The 24,845-nt window shown below is 40.3% G+C and overlaps 1 protein-coding gene across 3 annotated transcripts in view; it reads right to left on the bottom strand.

Annotated features, from left to right (window-relative positions):
- CNST (consortin, connexin sorting protein) overlaps window positions 1-24,845 on the bottom strand; it is a 37,809-nt gene that overhangs the window by 5,437 nt on the left and 7,527 nt on the right. For 2 of the 3 annotated variants that reach the window (XM_033144395.1, XM_033144396.1), the window contains 8 exons: window positions 19,263-19,671; window positions 15,583-15,764; window positions 14,733-14,763; window positions 13,622-13,708; window positions 13,036-13,150; window positions 6,409-6,430; window positions 6,147-6,243; window positions 1,159-2,036 (listed from right to left, as the gene is read on the bottom strand). In XM_033144395.1, the coding sequence (XP_033000286.1) occupies window positions 1,159-2,036; window positions 6,147-6,243; window positions 6,409-6,430; window positions 13,036-13,150; window positions 13,622-13,708; window positions 14,733-14,763; window positions 15,583-15,764; window positions 19,263-19,617 (1,767 nt within the window). In that variant the 5' untranslated portion in view covers window positions 19,618-19,671. The remainder of the gene's footprint in view (window positions 1-1,158; window positions 2,037-6,146; window positions 6,244-6,408; window positions 6,431-13,035; window positions 13,151-13,621; window positions 13,709-14,732; window positions 14,764-15,582; window positions 15,765-19,262; window positions 19,672-24,845) is intronic. The other variant, XM_033144397.1, reaches the window with a different exon arrangement.

Here is a 24,845-nt window from a genome sequence, read left to right as displayed (position 1 = left end):
TCTTAGGTATTTAGAAGTATAGAAGTTGATGTAATTTTGGAGCAGATTTTTGCTGTATACAATATTCCATTGAGTCATGGTAAAAAATGAGAGAAGATAATAAATGTATCCAATTGTAATCCTTACCCTTAAACTAGGTATTAAGACTGAAGGTTTATAAGAAGGATGTTTAAAATGTTGCTAATAAACTTCAAAAACAAACACCCTGTTCAAACACATCTCTTTGCTGTGCTGTTCCAGTTAACAAACTGTGCCACTGCTACTGGATGAAAATGGAAATGACTGACTACTGAAGACAAGTTATTTATTCTGCTTCTGAAAATTAGCCTTAGGGATCCATCTTGCCTTCAAAAGAGTTTTTTTGGGGGGGGGAGAGAACTAAACAGAGGGCTCTCTTCCTTCAACCTTTTACAGAGCAGTGCATAATGGATAGCCTTTGGTGAACAATATTCTAGATGATTCATTTAGCATGCCCAGAAGTACACTGTGACCTCAAATATGTCAGTCAGCTATAAAAGTATGGTGTGTTCTGTCTTAATCTCTGACTTTTGATGCTGGCACTATGTGCTTTGGAACAGCAGTAAAAAGGATAAGCCATTATATCCTCAGGCCTTTCATTTACCAACTGTACCTAAATCAATCAGAATAGCTTAAAACTCCTTTGCTAAGTCATTCTGCCTATTTTCTTGCTGCTCAACTTAAAAGACCAATGGTAGAATCAAGTATATTCTCACAAAGAGAATAAAATACACTCACGATTGTTCATCAGCCAGCCATGACTAGAATAACTGAAATGTTCTTGTTAACCCCAGTTTGAGGTAAAGCAAAAAGGTCTGAAATATTCAAGTATTTTTTTTACAAATGCATCAGAGAGCTTTTTTCATTCTGCACCCCCTCCTCATGATTACTTTTGCTACTGTTTGGCCTCTTAAGATGCATAAGTTTATTTATTTTATCCTCTTATTTTTCATAAAGAAAACTTTACTTACCTAAAACTTAATGAATAAACTTGGAAAGGAAAAATAAAAAACACATCCTCCTAAACATGGCTTCTTTTCAGGAAAAAAAATAATCATTTTTTTTCATGCTAAAGAACACAAATAATATAAACCACGAATAGTGCCAACTGTGTTGGAAGTTATTTTTGCCAGTGTTTACCTCTGCAATCTCTATTCGTTTTGCAATTTCATCAAGTGAAGAAAAGCTTTCATCCAGTGAATAACCTTCCGATGAACTATAAAGTGCTTGTTCAGGAGGCATATGAGGAAGAATTTCAGAGTCCCCTTGGCTTGCTAGGCATTTAAGGGACTCCTCTCTGTCTGTTATGCAACCATTAAAAAACCGATCAAAGAGGTCTTCTGGGTCTTCATTTTCACGTTCCTCTTCCAGTACTGCTGTTTCTTCCTGTATCCCTTCATATGGAACACTGTCCAGTTCAGGCATGTTACCTTCAGTGTGCGCATCCCTGGTAATGTCTGATGTTCTGCCCTGCACATATTTCCTATCACTTCCATAAGCTGTCTGTTGCTGGTGCTTGTTTAATACGTTGCTCCCCAACTGAGTACTGGAAATCACAACAGAACCAGCTGACCTGAGTAAGTTTTGTTCAGGCTGAACAGTTTCATCTGAGGAAATTAGATCAGGAGGCATATAATCGGCATCTGTCAAAACCAATGTGTCTACCATTGGCTCACTAGAGCACTCTGCTGCAGGCTCCTCAGCAGCTGCTTCTATTTTTGCTACATCCTCAGAGAACTGCTCTTCTCTTGGCTGCAGACTGTCATCTTCACTAGCATCCTTTGTAGATAAACAGCCTGGCTGAGGCGTGCCCAGTGTCTCTGTGGGCCGGGTGGGTGGCTCCAGCGTTGATTCAGCATTGCAGCGCTCCTCCTCCATGTGGTGCTTCCCCACAGAGAGTCGAAGACTTGCCTTCTCTTCAAGCCTATGACGCTTTTCGGGTTGGAAGCTCTCACACCTCTCACTCTCTTTGTGATTGTTCTCTTTCTTTGGTTCAGTGCCAGGCCAAGTCTGAGTATCTAATGCAACAGGAAAAGAGTTCAAGCATTTAGAAGTGATTCAATACTTCAGCATTGTAGGAAGAAGAAGAAAAATCAGCAACCTGATAGCACTACCCATTAATGTTTTGACTGAATTCCTGTCTGGCAGCAATCGCTCTGCTCCACTAATTTTCATGTGTAAAATACAAATCATAGTTAAAGTGAAGCAGCTAACTTGTTTTCTATTGACTTTTAGAGCACTTAAAGACACCTCTACATACTCTGCTGAACAAGGGTGTGATTGGTTACATATATGCAAGTTTTCCTTGGGCTTTGGTACTAAGTGGCTTGATTTCACTTACAAAAAAATACAAATTAATTTAAACATTTTAAAGGGAAAGGAAACTGTGATGAATATTGGTTGCTAAAAATATAATAGTAGCTTCAGTAACTATAATTAAAAAGGTACAAACCATACTGTTTGCTGAAATAATAATAATAAACCTTCATATGAAAGATAAAATCTCCATGTTTACTGCTGCAGCCCTATACACCACTAAGTATGCATAGGTACACACACACACAATTATGCAATGGGTTGTTATTGGGCAGAGTAAAGGTGGGGTGTGTGTGGAGATTTCTTGGCAGAGAAGCCACTGATTCCTACGCCCTGCCAGCTTGCATGTGGGAGTTGCTTGTTCTTTCTCCACCTGCTGCTATTAACAGGTGTTTCCTAATTTCCCTCCCATTGACTCTAAACAAATTAACTATGTCAGCTCTGTGGTTAGTTATTTGGTTTAGGTATGTGTGTCAAAGGAATGGGAGGCATCTTCTGGTCTACCCAATACATCCCTTTTCACTCCTTACTGCCACCAGCAGTGAAGGAGCAATGGCAGAGGAACTTTCTGCTACAACTAGGCCATCAGCCATAGGATGGCTCCCTTAAAGTTTACTTTGATAGAGTGGATGGGAATGATCTTAAGTGATAACAGTATCTCATGTTTTGAACCAATAATAATAATAAATAATAATAATTTATTACTTGTACCCTGCCCACCTGGCTGAGTTTCCCCAGCCACTCTGGACGGCTCCCAATCGAATGTTAAAATAGTACAGCATTAAATATTAAAAACTTCCCTAAACAGGGCTCCCTTCAGATGTCTCTTAAAAACAGGATAGCTGCTTATTTCCTTGACATCTGATGGAAGGGTGTTCCACAGGGTGGGCGCCACTACTGAGAAGGCCTTCTGTCTGGTTCCCTGTAACCTCATCTCTCGCAATGAGGGAACCGCCAGAAGGCCGTTGGCGCTGGATCTCAGTGTCCAGGCTGAATGATGGGGGTGGAGACGCTCCTTCGGGTATACAGACCTGAGGCCGTTTAGGGCTTTAAAGGTCAGCACCAACACTTTGAATTGTGCTCGGAAATGTAATGGGAGCCAACGCAGATCTCTCAGGACCAGTGTTATGTGGTCTCGGTGGCCACTCCCAGTCACCAGTCTAGCTGCCGCATTCTGGATTAATTACAGTTTCCGGGTCACCTTCAAAGGTAGCCCCACATAGAGCGTGTTGCAGTAGTCTAAGCGGGAGATAACCAGAGCATGCATCACTCTGGAGAGGCAGTCTGCGGGCAGGTAGGGTCTCAGCTTGCGTACCAGATGGAGCTGGTAGACAGCCGCCCTGGACACAGAATTAACCTGCGCCTCCATGGACAGCTTTGAGTCCAAAATGACTCCCAGGCTGCGTACCTGGTCCTTCAGGGGCACGGTTACCTCATTCAAGACCAGGGAGTCCCCCACACCTGCCCGTCCCCTGTACCCCAAAAACAGTACTTATGTCTTGTCAGGATTCAACCTCAATGCTTGCAGTGCTCCTGATGTAGTACATCACACCAGGATACCTGTGTAGCATCGACAGATACAGAACAAGGAGGAGATGATGGAGATACATGCCATCCAAGGGGTCTATAAACAGCTCAGAATCCTATTCATTGATGCAACCTGTCTCACATGGTTATTTTAAATACTTCTTTAAAATAAAAAACAACCTTCCTAGAATGAAAAGTACCGCCAAAGCAAAAAGATCTCTCATGTAGGGGAAAAAAAAATATTCAGCAGCAAAGCATAACCAGAAACCTCAGGGAATAAAATACTAGGCTCAGTTTCCATACCATATTTAGATAAACCTTATAAATTTTAGAGCAACAGATACATAGAAATGCAAGCACAAAAACTTGGCTACCTTCCTATAATGTCATGTGAGGACAGAACCATTAAGATATCTCAGAACAACATAATTATTGGTAAGAACAAATAGGTATTTTGACATTTTCTATGTAGAAAGATAAAAATGCACTTTAAGAGTCTCTTTTCCGGCTAGAAACTTTGTTGTGGAAACTTGAAAGTCTACACAACAAAATCATTCGTCATGCCTCTATAGCGTGAAGTAGTCATTCCTTCAGTGCACCAAAAGGCACTGACAAAAGAAACTTCCTTAGTAGGACTATAGGCCTCCCCAGGGGGCCTGGATGCTAAGGGGATGCACTGCTTAGCAAAAACCTTTTCTGCACAAAGTGTGGCAATCAGCAGATCAGAGCTTGCTTGGGAACAAACATCTGCTAACATGATGAGACAAATATATGTAACTTAACCGCTGATGACATTACCAGGGGGCCACATATATGAGGCGTGAAGAGAGGACCTGAAGAACACAGACCACAAGGAAGTGAAACAAGATATTACTAAAGGGATCAAAGAGGCTAAGAGGCTGCCTGAGATGAAATGTGATCGTAGTGAGAGGACATGTTCCTGATCTTTAGTGAATTGATTGATTAGGATTCATACATTGTCCTGCTGAAATATACTGCTTTGCTGGCACCACCATTTTGTTTGGATGACCTCAGTATTGGAGGACAGCATAGGGAGCAGCTTAGGTTTCTGTATACTTGCTGTGCTGAAAATAGTCACAGAGAAAAAGCTAGCACAGGGACATGTCTAAACAAGAATTATCTAACACAAATAGTTTGTGTTGATGAAGACAAGTTGATAACAAGGCATTCAACAAAGTCTCCCTGGTTATAGTGGTACCTTGGTTCTCAAACCTAATCCATTCTGGGAGTCCGTTTGACTCCCGAAACGGTTCGAAAACCAAGGTGCAGCTTCTGATTGGCTGCAGGAGCTTCCTACACTCAATCGGAAGCTGTGTTAGACATTCGGCGTCCGAAAAACATTGGCAAACCGGAACACTTACTTCCGGGTTTGTGGTGTTCGCGAGCCGATTTGTTCAGGAGCCAAGCTGTTCAAGAACCAAGATACCACTGTATTTGATTTTAGGGCACTTGGGAATCAGCAGAGTCTTCCTTGGGTTAACTGGAAAAGCTCCAATTTTACTTCCACTTGAAGATCACAGGCACACTGGCCATGTCCCTTTACCAAAGGTGTTAATTATACTCACAAGCAGAGAACCATTGTTTGCTAATGATCCCACAGTGTGGCTGGAATTCACAACTGATTTACCATGCAGTCCTGTACTCAAGAGGTAAATCCCAATGACAGCAATGAGGCTGACTATTATACTGGGTATAGGATTCCTTGATTATACAGTCTTTTAAACCCTCAAGCACGCCACACACCAGCAAGGAGAAGGCTAAAATCTGTAGGCAGCAGGCAGGTACACATCCAGGCAGACAACATCTCTGCAGCCAACTGCTCCACAGCCACCTTCAGCCTCTTTTTCTATTTCCATGCTAATTTTAGCAACAGTGATGGATGTACAGAAGTTGGACAGCGTTAATGTTAGGGAAATGAGGTCTATTATTTGAAGTCACTGCTCACATAGAAGCATAGAATTGTAGAGTTGGAAGGGACCACAAGAGTCATCTAGTTCAACTCCCTGCAATGCAGGAATCTTTTGCCCAATGTGGGGCTCGCATCCAGGACCCTGAGATCAAGAGTTTCATGCTGTAACAATTGAGCTACTCTCATTCCTATGTTCTGCTGTTTTCTAAGAGAAGTCTAAGGCATCAAAAACGTAATCACCTTCCTATATTACTCGTTAGAAAAATGCCTAGCTAGTGCTATTCTAAATTAAAGATTTCCAAACACTGACATGTTGTTTTAAAAATAAAACTAAAATGATTTATAAGAGGGATACCTGAATCACATGCAGCAGCACCTCTTTCCTTAAGATCTTCAGATATCCTTAACCCTATGAAACTCTCACGTTTCAGGGATTTTTCTTTACTTATTAGCTGAAAAACACAACAGAATTCCTATTACTGAATTTTGTTTTCATTTCATTTCATGCAGTACAGGTTATTTATGCTATGTAAGCACCACACATTACATTTAGCACATTTGAAAACACCCAGACATTTACTTGTAAAACTATGCCAAGAAAAAACTTCACAGTTTACCTTGCTTCGGAAGACCAGCGGCCTGCAACAAAAAAAGAAAATACAAAATAAAGAGCTGCTTCCACCAAAATATTATTCACAAAAAACATCATCAAAACTAGACGACAAATCAGATTAGTTCTTTCCATGCTCTAATATTAGCACAGAAGTTTCCAACACTGAAACACTATCTGCGCCAGCATAGTTTTAAAGCACAGAGCCAGACCATATGCTAACGTCATTACAAACTGCCAATTATTACTTAATGGCCCATAAGGCAGTAAAAGTGGTGAAATCAATACAAGAAGTGCTCTTATAGGATGTGTTTATACAAAGGTATCAGCTTTCAAAAATTTTTTTTGTCCTGAATTGAAATTGACCACTCAGAGGAATTAACAGTGCTTTTTAGATCACTGAAAGTACCACCTGAATAGCACTACCGGTACTTCCTGTTTCTAGCAGCACAAGAAACTTAGGAGTGGATGGGAACCTGTGAAAAACTAGCCTCTCCTAATATTTTGCAGCACATAGGCACACACTCAGTTTCCCCATTTTGCTCAATGTCCAATCTTCTTGTCTTCCACAGAAATAGCAACATATATCAAAAGTGGAAGAAAACCATAAAAATCACAACAACTGGCAGCACAGCTCAACCTTTTAAATGTTGTGCTTTATACTTCAAGAGCCTATTTCCAATAAAACAAATTATAAAGTAAAAAAAATGCTTAAAGGCAAACAGGTGATTATTAAAATGTTAATTGCACACAATTCTTACCATTGACAAGAAGCAATTTGTCCACAATGCAGTCCAGAGCTGCATGGTGAGTTCTGCATGCAAAACAGTGCTTCTGACACCCAAGCACCTTCATTTTACTGTCACTTATATATCACATTTTACCAAGCAGCTCGGAACAGCGTCCTCAAACAATCACAATCCCCAATAAGTTACATGGCCAAGAGGTTATGTAAGATCAGGTCTCTCTGGATTGCATCCAACTCTCTGGCCACTACTCCACACTGGCACTCTAAGAATTCTCTCCCTCAATATGGCACTTGACAAGCAAATTCTGAAACAGTGGGAAGCAGCTTCAAATGCACTGAAGAGAGATTTCATTTTTGGGGGTGGAGGTGGGGGAGTTTAATGTTCTGGAAGCAATTCTTGGTGCATGTGACAAAGAAGCCTCTCATTTCTGGAACCTCAGATCTGATAAATGCAACTATAGGCCTGTAACACTTACTTTAAAAATATTGTGACTGGTAAGTAGAATAACATTAAACACAGCCATGCCCTTGGATCTTAGCGCAACTAGCTGAATAACAGTTTATTATCCATAATAACAATGCCCTGTCCACACCGACTCATTTATTATTTCTCTATCCCGCCCTTGCTCCAAGGAGCTTAGAGCAGTGTACGTAACTTCTTCCCCCCAGCAATTTTATCCTTACAGCATTGTGAGAGTGATTCACTTATGAGATGGTGAGCTTGGGGAAGATAACTTAGGGAGCAATCCCAACTACCCTGTCTTCCCACCAGAGCTAAATGGGGGTGCCGGGACCAGCACTGCATCCATAGCCCTGCTGTGCATAGTGATTGAAGTGGAAGGGCAGGCAGATTGCCCTTCGATCAGAACCAGATTGAACTCTATGCTGTCATGTGACAGCAGGAGGGCCAGTTTGGGATCAGGTGGTTCCCCAGCCAGCTCAGCCCTGCCTTCTCTTCACCCTCGGAATGTCCTGTTTGGGGGGCTTTCTGCTGCCTGCCACCAGCGGGGATGCTGGCAGTGACACATCTGCCAGCCCACACATTTGGCAGGTGAAAGGGAGCCCCTCATCAGCAGAATGACACTGGCATCACTCTGCAGCCAGCATGAAGCCATCAGAGGCCAGGAGAGCAGGCTGGAGGGATATCTCTAACCAATCTATCCCATTCCTGCCTGGCACAAAGGGGTTTGGATTGCTCTGTGTGTGAGCTTCAAGGAAGAGCAGGGATTTAAACCCGTATCTCCCCATTCTAAGCCCACCACATTACAGTGGATATCTACAACACACAGAAAGCTAAAAATCAGTACACTGACTATTACAGAAGGCTCAAAACTGGATATTTTTATTTCTCAAAAACACATGCTATCTCATTAAACTTTACAACAATCCTGTAATGTAGGCCAGTATTATCCCCATACTTCAGACAGGGGTTGGGAGTGGTTTGTCTGAAAGCTGCCTAGTGAATTTTTGGCCAGGGTGATATTTATATTACGTCACTCTTAGGCTTTTATGCTACAGTACTGAAGTGTACAGAAAGAACAGTGGAAAAAGTCTACCTCATAGCAGCAGCACAAAAGAAGCCAAGTCATGCCAAGGACATAATTTTGGCCAGCGTGAGTTTCCCAGAACAGCTTTCAACGGGGAAGGCAGGACGTGAGTGGAAGAGGGAGAATCTCCAGTGCCCATGCAATTAGGAATGGAACTCAGAAAACCAGACAGGGTACCCCCCCCCCCCTTAACCCATTTTAACAATCCTCACATTGGAGAAGATGAGGCTTTCTGGGGCAGCCAGAAATCTAATAGCTAAAAATACATTTCTCATTAAACATGGGCTGGAGTTTAAATAGTTACTTTGGGGGTTTGTGTGACAGTGTAGAAAAGCAGGGGGTGGGGGAAGTAGGGAAGGCAGCAGTGGACAGTTCAGCCAGTAAATGAATGACACGGTGAAGGATACAGCAATAAGAGTAAAGCATGGGAACTGGAGAACTAGGGTAGAGAAAGGTAATTTAACAGGAATGTTGGAAGGCCGGAACAGTGGCAGGTAATAAGGAGGGGGCAGGGACATGATGGAGGTGAGAAAGGGTAATAGGAGGAAAGAAAATGGCATATAGGAGACATGATAGGCAACATGTCAAGCAGAAATGTGGAAGGTGGGGGAAAGGTTTTCTAACAACCTTTTCCCCTTTGTGGAAGTACGATTCCTGTATACTTATTTCCTCACATGTCATAAGCTCTCCTGGCCTTTTTGACTGACTCTCCACTCCGCCCAGTCCCCTTAGCAAATTTGGTGTGTGCTCCCAACACTGGTATTGGGATAATCAGTATTAACGTTCAACCTTTTCTCCATTGTTAAATACCGTATTTTTCGCTCCATAGGACGCACCGGACCATAGGGCGCACCTCATTTTTAGAGGAGGAAACAAGAAAAAAAAAATATTTTTCTGGTTTTCTTCCTCAAAAAGCCCTGGTTTTGTTGTTGTTGTTTTTTTGAGGATCAGCTAAAAGTTTTGCAGCTGTTTTTGCAAAGGCAAAAGGCCTTTTTTTTTAAGGATCAGCTAAAGGTTTTGCAGCTTTTTTGCCAAGGGGAAAGCCCTGGGGGTTTTTTTAGTATCAGCTAAAGGTTTTGCAGCTGTTTTTGCAAAGGCAAAAGGCCTTTTTTTTAAGGATCAGCTAAAGGTTTTGCAGCTTTTTTGCAAAAGGGAAAGCCCTGTTTTGTTTTGTTTTTGGTTTTTTTTTTGAGGATCAGCTAAAGGTTTTGCAGCTTTTTTTGCAAAGGGAAAAGCCCTGGGGTTTTTTTTAGGATCAGATAAAGGTTTTGCAGCTTTTTTGCAAAAGGGAAAGCCCTGTTTTGTTTTGTTTTTGGTTTTTTTTTGAGGATCAGCTAAAGGTTTTGCAGCTTTTTTTGCAAAGGGAAAAGCCCTGGGGTTTTTTTTTAGGATCAGATAAAGGTTTTGCAGCTTTTTTGCAAAAGGGAAAGCCCTGTTTTGTTTTGTTTTTGGGTTTTTTTTTAGGATCAGCTAAAGGTTTTGCAGCTTTTTTTGCAAAGGGAAAAGCCCTGGGTGTTTTTTTTTAGGATCAGCTAAAGGTTTTGCAGCTTTTTTTTGCAAAGGGGGGGAAAGCAAAGCTCCTTTTGCAAAAGGGGGAAAAGCAAAGAGGAAAAGCCCCATTTTTATGGGGTTTAACTCACATTTCTGAAAAAATCTTAAGGAAAGGGAGCCATTTCTACTGTTTGTAGACAGATAATCTAATCAGCCAGTCACATGTCCTGGGGAAACAAACAACCTCCCTCTGCAGCACATTCAACAAAGGAGGGCGGGGCTGAAAGGGAGCCGGGACTCTTATCTCTCTCCAGATCTCTTGCTGATCAGCTGCTGAGCGGGGTCCTTTCAACACTCCCTTTTCTCTTTGTAAAATAAAAAGCACAATCTGCTTTTGGCCCCTGGGCAATTCAGCTCCAGGGACCACCATTCGCTCCATAAGACGCACAGGTATTTCCCCTTACTTTTTAGGAGGAAAAAAGTGCGTCTTATGGAGCGAAAAATACGTATGTAAAGCTGCCTTACACCTGAGGTATACCTCTGAGGGCTTCTGACGGTTCCCTCACTGCGAGAAGTGAGGTTACAGGGAACCCTCCCATCAGATGTCAAGGAAATAAACAACTATCTGGCTTTTAGAAGACACCTGAATGCTGTTTTTAATGTTTGATGTTTTAACGTGCTTTTAATATCCTGTTGTGAGCTGCCCAGAGTGGCTGGGAAAACCAAGCCAGATGGGTGGGGTATAAATAATAAATTATTATTATTACACCTAAAGATGTGGGACCACCATGGATGGCTCTTGCTGGTAGGCCAGTGAGCAGATCCTCCAATGATTATCTTAATGATTGGGTAAGTTCATGCAGGTGTAGGTGATCCTTCAGATAATGTGGTCCAAAACTATTCTTTAAAGACAAAAACCAGCACCTTGAAATAGGCCTGGAAATTAATAGGCAGCCAATGTAACTGACTCAGAAAAGGTGTAACATGATCCAATATGTAATAAGTATGGAGTTGGATGGTACCTGTAAGAAAGGGACTGCACGGACAATTAGTGCCTATGTCCTCTTCTGGCTTTTCATCCAATTCATTGTACCCAAAAAGTTCTGTCAGTCACCCATGAAGTCTGCAGCTGTTTAATTCCTGATCAAGCAAATATAATCCACACTTTGATCTTGGATTTGAGTGTGACCTGGTGTGCATTACCTAGACCACCATGCAGGCACAGCCAGCAAGAATCACTACTGACATTGGCAGCTGTGAGCATTCCAACTGCCTCAAGCCAGCTGTCTGTAAAAAGAACTGTGTGCCGGTGACTAACTCATCCCCGGGAGCAAATATAATCTGCTCCACTCTAGGAATGGCCTGGAAACTTAGTGCTTCCAATGAGTTCTCATTCTCTGGGTGCAAGCATTTGGGCTAGAAGATAGTGAAGAAACAGGAACAATTATAGCTGAAATAGTGGGAAACCGACTCTGAACCATACTGAACAGAGATTAAAACTGGGTAGATGGTATATTTATGTGTACCGGTAGAAGTGTGTGAGGTGTGTAAACAGAATGATATTGAATGAGCCACATATACTGCATGATTTCTGTAAATACAGGCGACTCTCAAATACGTGGGGGTTGCGTTCCGGGGATAGTGCCTAAAGCCAAAATCACGTATAGTGAAAACACATTGAGTTCAGTGGTGGGTGGGATTGCCAAAGTCATTTTCCCCAGACACACACACCCTTTCCATTTTTTATTTTTTTTTGCCAAGCATATACCGGTAAATCGTAATGCTCGCAAGTTAAATATGTGCAAGTTGCAAGTTACCTGTATAAGTCAGAATTGGGTGTGATGCGTTAGTGGGGGGGGGAGCATTGCATGTTTTGAGCTAGGATGTGCCTTTGACAAGAGGGGAAGGATCCCTGGATCTTAAGATGTTTTCAAAATGTGTTGCTATGATTTTATTTTGGGATCATCTCATTGTTTTATACTGTAGTTCTATTACAGTTCATTGTATTGTATTATATTATATTGTAGTTTCTCAGTTTCATTGTTTCTTACATATTCATATTGTATTTGCTATTTTGTTAACTCATCAGAGATTGTCTTAAGTGGTATCAAAACACATGAAATAAAAATAAATAAAATTAGTATGCTCATATGGTGAAGGAAAGCATGTCTGATTAACTTTGAAATACTCTGAATTTAAAACATTTATCTTCAGCAGTTAATTTGGGTGAACAGTTAGTGATCTTCCAAACCATGTGATCCAACCTCCTCTGTCACATGACAATTTTATCTTCTCCTTTCTGGTTAGCACTAATCATAGTAATCAGTTAAGATGTGGGAACCGTGATTAATGTTAAACACAGTTTGCACTATTCAGCTGCCACAGCAAAACTACGGTTAGGCAACCTTGGAAAGAAAAGAGAGCCCACTGTATATTCCTTATTCTTCCAAACCATTGTTTTGGAAGATTCCTAACATGATATCTGAATTGAGACCAAGAAGATTTTGGCAATTTCATCTTTTAAGAATTTTATTTTTAAATTTTCTTATCAAGAAATACAACAATGCTCAAGTATTATAAGCAAACAAAGGCAAGTAATTAATCTAAAAATCCAGTCACAGTCCAGAATTCATGCTTAGTGGGGGGGGGGTTATACATTTTCTCCCTTTTAGCGTCAGCTCTTTGTGCTAAGTTGGCAAATGGCTTTTGAAAATCTGAACAGTTTCAACCACTTTATTCTGCTTTTCAAAGAAAACAGTCAAGTGTTCATTGGGGCCACACAATCCTTGAGTGCACCTAAACACACACAAAAAGCGAATTGAACTAATATTATTTTTTTATTACTTACTCTTGATGTGATGTGCAAAGTTTAGCAAGTTTGTCAAACTCTTCATTATTCAGGACTTTAGCAGAACGTTTTAGAGCTGGAACCTTGTTAGATGCTGCCGCTTTCCATTTTTTTTCTGCAACAACACACAATCATTTTATATTTTTGTATATTAAAAATATTTCAGGGTCTTCAAAAGCAAAATGTTTTAAATAGTCTCTAGACAAAGTGGATTCAACATAATGGAAAAACAAATATTACAGCACAGAATAACTGCAATAGTCCATTAAAAGCCAGAAACCTAACTGAAAATAATGTGTATCTGAAGAAGTGTGCATGCACACGAAAACTCATACAAAGAACAAACTTAGTTGGTCTCTAAGGTGCTAGTGGAAGGATTTTTTTAAAAAAATTATTTTGTTTCGAAAATAATGATGTTCCTTTTCAAGGAAAATATATCATGATAAAATAAAGAACAACCACTGATCACTGTGCCTACACACAACAATCACCACTAGGGAAATGTGCAGCTCTTTTTATTTTGCAACCCAAAACTTATTCTATTATAATAAAAACAAGAGTTTTCCCAACTATATGACACACTTACCCCACTGTTGTTGTATAGAAGAAAGATTTGCAAGTAGTTGCTCATGATATAACCGTTCAAGCTGAATAAATTTCATGGCTTTTTCGTCTGAATGAAAAACTAAAGGAAAATGCAGACACAGAATGATAGTCGAGCATAGACAGTGCTTTTTTTTCTTAAAAAAATGTTTAGGGGTACTCTCATTTTCCTACTCATATTGAAATACTGCCCCTCAATGAGGCCAAACATAGATTCACAAAATGTTTAGGGGTATGCGTATCCCTGCGTCCCCCCCGAAAAAAGCACAGCATAGATATAATTCATAACTGTACTCAAAACTTGGCATGCCTGTGCTACATGGACCCAATAATCAACTCTCTTAATCTTTCCCCCCTGCAGTCAGAAAGTTTTCCTTTTTTGGGCAATGAATTCTCTAGGATGAGTGTTTCCAGCAGTAATTTGCCATTCACATTTAAAGTTGCTCTATTTAATGGAAAAAATACAACCAAGTACTACCTGGAAGCTCTTATTTCTTCAAATGACCAAATTTAAAAATGAAATAAATTTCTCTTTCAAAGGTAAAAGCTTCTCAGTTTTTGATCACACATCTAGAATTAAGGGGTGAAAGCTAGCAAATACCACCAACGTAATCAATCTCTTCAGACTGCAAGTGCAAAAGAGGAAAATCAAAGCAGCTATAAACATCTTATGGCTGAGTGGGTATTTGAACCCTGGTCTCCTTGGTCTTAGTCCAGCACTTTAACCAGTATAGATGCATAGATGAATCTATGCAAAGCCTGACTAAATACAAGCACCTCCTATATTAGATTGAAGCTCTTATGCTAGATTGAACAAGCTCATGTACACTCATGGCTCATGAACAATACCTTAGTGGTTTGTTTTTTGTTTTTTACACTTTTCTTGCAGACACTGTTTCACACTGTTCTTTACACATTTGAGATAACAATTTAATATTTATAGGTGTGTCCCTGGAAATTAAGAAATCTGAATAACTGCACTTAAATAATCATAATTTTTTAACTTTGGCTTTAACCAGACCAGTTGCTGAAAACCTTCAGCCATATGCTGAGGGCAATGGCATAGAAATCAATCTTGATTTTAAAAAGGATACATTCTCCATCTTGAAAATACGTTTCAGCAATCTGCAACAGAAAGCAAAGAAGCAACTAACATTTTCAGATATTTATCATACCATTATCACCCTTTATGTCATCCTCCAGAAACCACCTCAGAAACTATATCCCGCCAAAAATGTACATGAATGTTGTACCCTGAACCATGGCTGAATATACTATTTGTGAGAAACTAAATTATTTATGTTTGGATGTTTCATATGTGCAATAAATTAAGATTGTAGTCCTGGGGGCACACTGACCTGAGATTAAGTCCCAGTGAACACAGTGGACCACACTTTTGAGTAAGCGTGTAGAGATGATTGCACTAAATTTATTTTCTACTCATTTTATCAAGGCATCACATATACAGAGAGAGAAGTAAGAGTTATAGCCACAAAGTTTATATACTTTCCAACCTCTACATCTTCAAGAACTTCTGCTACAGTCCTCAGGATTATAACCTTCTACATCCACCCACCTGGAGAGCAAATACTTGGGGTATTTAACTATGGCATCTTAAATGCTAACAAATATATTGTGCCATAAACTTTTATGGACCAATCCACATTTCATCACAGTCCTTGACCTACAAAAGCTTATGGCATGATGGACTTCCCTGTTTTTAAGGTGCTTCAATAATCTAATGGGCTGGATCCAGACTAAATTAGTTCCCACATAAATCAATGGGACTAGGAACATAGGGCGCTGCCTTACACTGAGACAGACCACTGGTCACTCTAACTCAGTACTGCTCATAATGACTGGCAGTGGCTTTCCATTATTTCAGTTGATAAAATCTCTCATAGTATGGCCACAGAGAAACCAAGATAGGTCTTTTTTTACTACCTCATGGAGGCACAGGGGAAGGACTCTTGAATCCATCTGCTCAAATTCTTCTCGAAGAAGAGAGAAGAGGGCCTGCAAAGTCTGGGTTGGATCATTTTGGGGAAAGTTTGCATTGGTCTTGTTTCCATCTTCATCTGATGTAGAACCTGTTGCTGTTATGCCAGTCTTCTCTTGCTTGGCTGCTGCGGAAGTATTCAACAAGAACAGTTGTGGAGTCTCAGAAACATATAGGGTTCTGTTCAAAATTGCTTGAGCAAACATCTGCTCACACAGGGGGGGGGCTTCCCATCTCTCCTTCCCTGAGCCCATGGAAAGCCACTCTGGGGGTCAAGGGCCTTTTAGGAAACGAAATGGGCTGTAGCAAGAGACCACATTGGGTATAGCTTAATAGTACTTCTTGACTAATGCTCCTTTGGGAGCAAAAGCAACAAGAGCCGGGATTTATTCCAATAAACTATAAAATATTGTATTAGAGATGACATAAAAAGATTACCTTCAAAAGAATTGGTTATTTTCATGGCAACGTGTGACCTTCACTATGCTTGTGCCATGCCCAATTACCATTTGTTTAAAAGTGCTATCATGCTTTGCAGTATCTTTCAGATATCTTTCAGATATTCCAAAGCCATTCGTAAAACTAATTGTGAGTGTCGCGTAAAATGACGGAAGTGGCATTCAAACAAACAAACTTAAAATGGAAGAAAAAAACTAACTTTATGGGAAACTGATTTCACAGTGCTGTTGATGCATATATTGACTAAATTCTACAACCATTTCCCCAAAGTCACTCCTGTTTCAATTAATATAGTTCAGGCTGAAAAAAACCAGCAATACCACCTTTATGGCCCTTACTCAGGACCACTACCTGAAAGCTAGGCTCATCACCATAATTATCAAACTACAATTATTCTCATACCAAGCTCATACCAAGAACAAGCTCATACCAATAACAAACTTAGTTGGTCTCTAAGGTGCTACTGGAAGTTATTTTTTATTTTGTTTTGACTATGGCAGACCAACACGACTACCTACCTGTAACTACAATTATTCTGTTATAAAAGCCACTACCAACACAGATAAAAAGAGCAGAATACAGAAGCACCCCTACCTTCCCTTGGAAGACACAAACCTACAACACAAGACAAAAGAACATGTGCCCTCATTGTTTGGGCATTTTCTGGTACAGAGAATGAAAGCATTTCATCATTACAAACTCTTTCCTAGCACCTGTTAAGTTCCCTCCTTTCTTCTTTCTGTTTCCCAACATACACCACAGATCACCAGTTTTGAATTCTACATCTAATCCCTTTGCAATCACTAGTTTAATCTTTAACTTGATTGTTCCACCTGTTGGGAGACTAAAATATCTGTTTCTCTTTATCCACATCATAAACATTTACAGTACATAAATATACAGCATTTGTTTAACAGCGCGAAAATTGTTTTTGGTACAGAAATAATTAAGAGTTAACATGAATTCTCAGCATGGAACTGACCCGATTAGGTTTCTAAGGTAGATATGTAAGGCAACACTATTATTCTTTCTTAGGAAAAGGTAAGATTGTTGCTTAGCTCAACCCTTGACTTATTTATTATACTGTGCAAACACTGCCCTCCCATGAACTCTCTACATTCCTGAAAACAAACCTGCATTGCCTTTCCATGCATAAATGTGACATCTCATTTTTATCTGGTCACAGAAACCACAGCTGATATGTGAAAAACAAACACAGAACAAGAAAATTGACAGGTCAAATGAACAAGAATGTACTAATTAGAGCAAAACTAAACCCTTTGTGTTGGCTAAGAAGCCAGCTTCAGAAATCTGTTTGCAGTTGGCATGCTTTGAAACTAACCAGAATTTGTTATAATATATGATTCCTAGTCCAGATGACAGTCCAAACTAACACGGGGAAACTGGTGGAGTCCTTCTACCAACCATGTGGTAGGAAGGAAAGTGTGAACCTAAGATGGCAAAGTGCAAACCTAAGCTTCCCATCCATTATAAGCAAAAAAGGCCTATGCTGGATTCTGTTTTACATGAAATAGCTTGCACAACAAATCCTTACGTTATGATATCTTGTTTCTGCCATGTTTGTATCTCCTTAAAATAATCAAGAAAAAAAACAAAATTTAACATTTAAATTGCACTGCAGTAGAGCTTAGACTGTATGAAAAGTATCCTTTCAGTCTTCAACTATGCAAATCTAAATTGCCTTATTTTAAGCAGTTTATTAGCTGTCTTTCTACTTAGTGTACACAAGACAGTATTCAAAATGGAAATATGAACTTATCATACACCCATTCTATACACCCCAAGTATTTGCAAGTTCAGACCTTCTTAATATGATAAAGCCATCTAACCAGAAGATGAGTGCCATTAAAAAATATGTTCAACAGAATGCATTTCATACAGTGTAGAAAATCATAGAGGCAGAAAATAAAAAGGGTTAACTAACACCTTATGAAAGAGGGTGTGACGGATTTCATGGAAGAAGTATCGTGAAAGGGAGTTGCAGATGGCAAAATCAAAGTTTTAGGTGTATTCGACACATTACATTTATTATATTTGCTGTATGGCTTGCTTTATAGGTTACAGTAAACCAAATTTAAAGCAAACTATGGTTTAATGTGAACAAACCATCTGTTGGAGCATGCTGCTCAAGAGTTCCCATCTCATATTTTGCCCTGTTGTTGCAGCCACTGCACCATAAACAAAGCAAGCCAGAGTCTGGCCTATCATTTTGTCTGAATCCAGGCTCACGGCCTACCCACTCCCCAAAACGAGCTACAAGTTGTAAACCAGTAACAAAGCTTGAATATTGGTTGTGGCTTGTTGAGAGAGAAGCAAACCATGGACCTGAGTGTGGTGTGTGAACTGGGCCATAAAATAAACTATTTTGGACCTTAAGCTGCCTCTGTGTGGCGACTAGAACTGGGGGCAACTTCTGCTACATGTGCATCTCACCTCAGATTCCCGGCAGATAACTCTATCTGGCAAGCAGAAAAGATTGCACTGACAGAGCGATTAAATCAGTATGACACTGAAATTCCTTCCTATTATTTTTATTGATTGAAAACAAAAATTAGTTTTTAATAGCACCTACTCTTCAAACTATGGGACGTGGGTGGCGCTGTGGGTTAAACCAGAGCCTAGGGCTTGCTGATCTGAAGGTTGGCGGTTCGAATCCCCGCGATGGGGTGAGCTCCTGTTGCTCGGTCCCAGCTCCTGACCACCTAGCAGTTCAAAAGAACGTCAAAGTGCATGTAGGTACCGCTCCAGCTGGAAGGTAAACGGTTTCCATGTGCTGCTCTGGTTTGCAAGAAGCGGCTTAGTCATGCTGGCCACATGACCCGGAAGCTGTACACCGGGTCAGACACAACTGGACCTAATGGTCAGGGGTCCCTTTACCTTTTTACTCTTCAAAAAACACTACTTTCTCTTGTAAGAAAACGGCTTGTTAATGTTTGCCTTCCAGGTGAATGCATTCTAGGTGCATGCTTCACCTGTCAGGATTGCAGAGTTGGCTGGGAAGGTAGTGGCCTTGTAGAGAAGATATAGAAAGACCACACTTTTTGAGAACAGTAATCATAGAAGGAGATACACCCAAGTCACCTTATAGGTTAAAGGCCTGTACTATGAGCAAACAAAATGTTGTATATTGTGGAAGTTGTTTTACCTTTCCTGCTGGAACTTTTTGTTTTCCTTGAACTCCTTTTTTCAGAGTCACCTTTTTCTAAAATGAGCATTTCATCTGCAGCGAAGATTCTAGATGGCTTATCGCTTTCATCTTCTTGGCAGGAGGACGTGTAGTCTCCACTGTCCTCATTATTATTAATGCTGTCCTGCTCAACCTTTCCCATTGTGTCGTCACTGCTTTTCAGAGTATCGTGCTTGCTTCCATTAAGCTGATTTTCATTTTCATCTGGTGAAGAAGCTAAGCAAGTTTTGATCTTTTCCACAAGTGTGTCGGTACGAAGTGAGCCTTGTAAAGTTAACTGCAGGTCATTTGTAGGAGATTCCCTGTCATCCATTAGAGCGTTCCTAGAGTGAACTTTATATCCACTTAGCACAAATGATCTTCAGCTCTAGAAAGGAAAAAAAGGCATTGAGATTTATAATAATCAAAATCCAAGTCATGTTTTGACTACCTAGCTATATTAGATTATATAGTCTAACCTTGTATTTAAGCACTAGCCTGGTTACCATAGGATAGGTAATCAGGAACTGCATGTAAGTGAGTGCATGGAATTCCACCCAGCCAATGAGAACAGGTTGGCAAAGGACTGACGAGAGCTCTGTCATTCCTCCAGTACTCCTCGGACACTCCTCTGCAAGCAGCACAGAGATCTCAGCAAGGGTGATATCTGATGGGCTCCCTCCTCTGTCAGTGGGCCCTGAAGGGCTGACCTGGCAGCAGAGCCAGGCAGCTGAGGGGACTGACACCATTTTGATTCCCAACAATGCCCCAGAGTGACACTGTATGTCACATTGTGGAAAATAAAAAGGGATTGTCTTGTGCTGCTCAGAGTGCCAGGCTGTGGGGGAATTAAAGTGGGAACATGGCAGGCATCAGCACAGGACAGTTGCCCACGGAAACAAGGTGCTGACTCTCCTCCAGAGGCAAGCAATGGTTTTTTTTGCAGGCCTTTAATGTTTGTGGATTCTGTTTTTCCACAAGGCTAGTCAAAGAGGTTCAAGGGACTGGACTAGATGACCCTCGGGATCCCTTCCAACTCTACAATTCTATGATTCTATGAAACTAAACTGTGTGCACTGGCAGACTTTACGGTTTCATATTTCAGTGGTGCCCTGTGCGACGGGAATATTCAGTGCCTCCACCTCTCGCCTGTCATTCTATATCATAGTTGTGAGGCTCCACGCACAGAACAACTGAACCGGTCGAGCTCCCCTAAATCCGCCTCTGCTGTACATATCATTCTGGCAATTTAATTCAAGAAGGGTAGAATTCAGTGGTAAAATACCAGCACCATACTATGTATGTATGTATGTAAACTCAAATAAAAGCTTAACACTCAGAAATATGCAGATGTATATTTGTCAAAACTACAAATTACCTAGATTAGCCATATCCACCCACTAATTGAAAATCTGCTATTTAACAACAAAATGACTAGCTAAAGAAAGGGCCTCCATATAATTAAGAAAATTGTCCTACCAGCCTTAACATTTAGCAATTAAATGAATTACACATTTGTGATGCACTTTGCAAACTTTAAGCATCACAACTGCTATCATAAGCAGGCATTGGCTTTTACCCCCCCCCCCCTTTTTAACAATGGAGGAAAATGAAGCAGAAATACTTAAATGACTGCCTAACAAAGAAGAAATCAGGCAAGACAGTACTTAAAACAAATGAACATCTGTGATCTTTGAACACCCACTTCACATACGAATGGGTGATATTTAACCAAGTCATATTCAGAGCAAACCTACCAAAAGCAATAGCTATTGGTGGGTCTTTTCTGAATATGATCAATGTAGGATATAATCTATAAACCAGAAAAATTTATTTGTTTATTTACTGACTCACCCACCCACCCAAGGCTTATTAGTTCAGGAAACAAGACAGCAGAATGGAACAAACTGCCATCTTACCAGTGCAGTGCTGTAAAACACATTACTCTAGCATGCAGGGAGCTATACGAGCAGATATGGGACACTCCTGCCAATGGGAGCTTAGTCTGGATCTAAGCAGTAGTTTTTAATTCAGTTAAATTATTTCACATTTTACACTACTTAAAAACCTATATTCTGACTTCTAAACTGAAGCTGATAGTATCCAGTTTGTATCTTTTATTTATTGTACCGAATCTAACTCATCTCCCTCTAGTATACTTCCTCTAGTATATTTGTAGTGTTCCAGCAAAGCTTTCCAGTTAGCTAAGGGAGACTAACATTTCCTGCTGAACCACTAGCAGCTTACTAAGTGAACTTGTTCAAGCTATTCTACCTGGGTGTTGTCTGGTAAATTTCTTGTGCTTATTAGCAAAGATGGTTGAGCATGAGCAAATACCAGCAAACATGCTCACTAAAGCAGCTGGTGCAACATTATTATAGAATCATAGAGTTGGAAATGCCCCAGGAGTCATCTAGTCCAGCCCCCCTGCAATGCAGGAATCTCAGCTAAAGCATCCATGACAGATGGCCATCCAACCTCTGCTAAAAAAACCTACAATGAAGGAGAGTCCACCACCTCTCGTGTGAGTCTGTTCCACTGCTGAACAGCTATTACTATCAGAAAGTTGTTTTTTTATGTTTAGTCGGAATCTCCTTTTTTGCAACTTGAAGCCATTGGTTCGAGTCCTACCCTCCAAAGCAGGAGAAAATAAGCATGCTCCCTCTTCCATGTGACAGCCCTTAAGATATTTGAAGATGGCTATCCTATCTCCTCTTTTCCAGGCTAAACATACCCAGCTCCTTCAAGCGCTCCTCATAAGGCTTAGTTTCAAGACTTTTGATCATCTTGATTGTCCTCCCCTGTAGACGTTCCAGCTTGTTAACATCCTTCTTAAACTGTGGTGCCCAGAATTGGACACAGTATTCCAAGTGTGGGCTGACTAAGGCAGAATAGAGTGCTACTATTACTTCCCTTGATCTGGACACTATACTTCTGTTGATGCATCCTAGAATACCATTTTTTTTTGCTGCTGCATCACTCTGTTGACTCATTTTAAGCTTGTGGTCCACCAAGACCCCTAGATCTTTTCACATGTACTGCTTGTAAGCCAGGTGTCCCCCATCCTATATTTGTGCATCTGGTTCTTCCTGCCTAAGTACAGAACCTTACGATTGTCCCTATTGAAATTCATTTTGTTAGCTTGCACCCAGTTCTCCAATCTGTTACGGTCATTTTGAATTCTGATTCTGTCTTCTGCGGCATTAGCTACCCCTCCCAGTTTGGTGTCACCTGCAAATTTGATGAGAATCCCCTCAATTCCTTCATCCAAGTCATTTATAAAGACGTTGAACAATAACGGGCCCAGGACAAAACCCTGTGGCACCCCACTTGTCACTTTTTCCAGGATGATGAAGAACCACTAATGAGTATTTTCTGGGTTCAGTCAGTCAACCAACTACAAAATCACCTAACAGTTACCTCGTTCAACCCACATTTTACCAGCTTCCTTGCGATAATATCATGGGGTACTTTGTCAAAAGTCTTACTGAAATCAAGATACACTATGCCCACAGCATGTCCCTGATCCACCAAGTTTGTGATTCCATAAAAAAATAAATCAGATTGGTCTGACATGTCTTATTTTCAGCACCAGGGAATGTGCCACCTAAGAACTTGTCACCTCTTCACTGTTGTGCCCAGCAGAGGGGTTGCGGTATGGGTTGGGTATACTGTGTTTTGCTTTAGGTCACTTACATGTTTTCACTAACTTTAAATCTTATGGCAGATAGTGGTGGCACAGACATTATGTGAGAAATGGGAGGGAGCTCACTGAGAGGGAGGGGAGTGAAATAGTAATAGCAGCGGCCAGCCAGTGTGCCACAACCATTGAGGTGGTAGATGGTCTTGTAGGCGATATATGAGAGGGCATGTTCACCGACTACAGAACACGGCTCAATGTGACTTATGAAAGGGCTGACCCTGCTGCCAGGTGAAGGGTTTTGATTCACAAAGACGTTTTAAACAAGTAGCATTTTAAACAAATATCTCACTGCATCAGTTGCATTTTAATGTGTAACTTGTACTGTACCAGAAAGATTTCCACCCTGCATTTGGTAGGTTTTAAAATATTATTTTAATTATTTGTAAAACCGCCCAGGTAACATGTGTTGTTGCGTGGCCATATAAATCTAGTAATAAAATAAATAAAATAAGTAGCTGCAACTCAAGACTTTTTTTTGCATTGGGAATGATCCAGCCTATTTTAGACTGCAGAACATCTCTATTCCATAGTAAAATGGCTGCAGATTTGCAGACTGGGCTTTTAAAAAATCTCACCCACCAGTATCCTCTCCCTTCCTGCCCTTCACATCTAATCTGAAGACAAGTTCTCAAAAACTTGCTCATTACTTTCTGATATTTTGAATGGTTGCAATGTGGCATGAACCTTTTTCTGTTTTAGCCTAATTATACTAAACAGTTCTTCATTGCACCCTGAAGAATTAAACCCCACAATATCAGTCATTATAATGCTCTGTAAAAGGCAGGGTTGGTTTTTTATTACTGGCTATTTCATATTTTCAAATGATGGAAGAAAAATAATGATCTATTGGGGTCAGGGTTGATACTGTATTCTGAGGAGGCCTGCAATTAAGGGTGTTTCACTAAAACAAATACTTTAACTCCTTCTCTCTTATCAACACTTTTATACGAACAAGAATAGCTTGATTATGGATTAAAGTGCACAAAGGATTTAAGGAAATTTTGCATTCTGAACCCAGATTAAGCTAAGGAACCACAAGAGAGTATATGAGGAGAGAAATAAACATCTGGCTCTTGGTCTCTCAGCTGCATGGCAAAACTGCTGAAGCTTGACTAACATTTGACATCTGTTGTTTCATATGCGGATTAAAGACCACAAAAACCAAGCGCTGTCCCTATTTTACACATAAAGAAATTAAGGTAAAACTATACACAAGTTAATCCTTATATATTCAACAGGCTTAGCCTAATACTTCTGGTTAAGAGATTTAGGAGGGAAATATCAGATTATTCTGGCTAATAATCTGAAATACAATTAACCCATAAGGTCTCATTTATACTAAATTGCACAACATGTGTACTACAAAATGAAGTGCACTACATAAATGAAGCATACAATATTTGCACTGGTTTAATAATAATAATAATATAAAAACACACAATGCCACCTTTGTAAAATTAAGAATAATTCTCAACAATCAATAAACCAAGAGCATCATTATAAAGACAGAGACATTCAATGGGAATTACTCCAGATTTTTTTGCTAAGGGGTACGGGAAAGAGACAGAGGAAAAAGAAGTATTTAGGATGCAAAATCTCTTTCCAGCCCAACTTTCCAACAGAGATAATTGCCACTCAGTGCAACTACCCCACAATGTGGCCTCATTAGTAGTTTCTCTCATCATGAGATGATTGTGTTATGTACAATCTCATTAGTGAGTATGCTCACTATCAGAAAATCTCCTTAATCTAACCTCTTGACTGTTTATGTCAGCTGGATGTTTTCTCTCCACAAAATAATGTGCTGAGAGTACAAATACTGCTCTGTGAGCTCTTTGGGAAGCAAGCTCCTTATTTCT

The sequence above is a fragment of the Lacerta agilis genome, chromosome 3 (genome assembly GCF_009819535.1).
Source record: "Lacerta agilis isolate rLacAgi1 chromosome 3, rLacAgi1.pri, whole genome shotgun sequence".
NCBI lineage: Eukaryota > Metazoa > Chordata > Lepidosauria > Squamata > Lacertidae > Lacerta > Lacerta agilis.
This window is presented reverse-complemented; position numbering and strand designations above follow the sequence as displayed.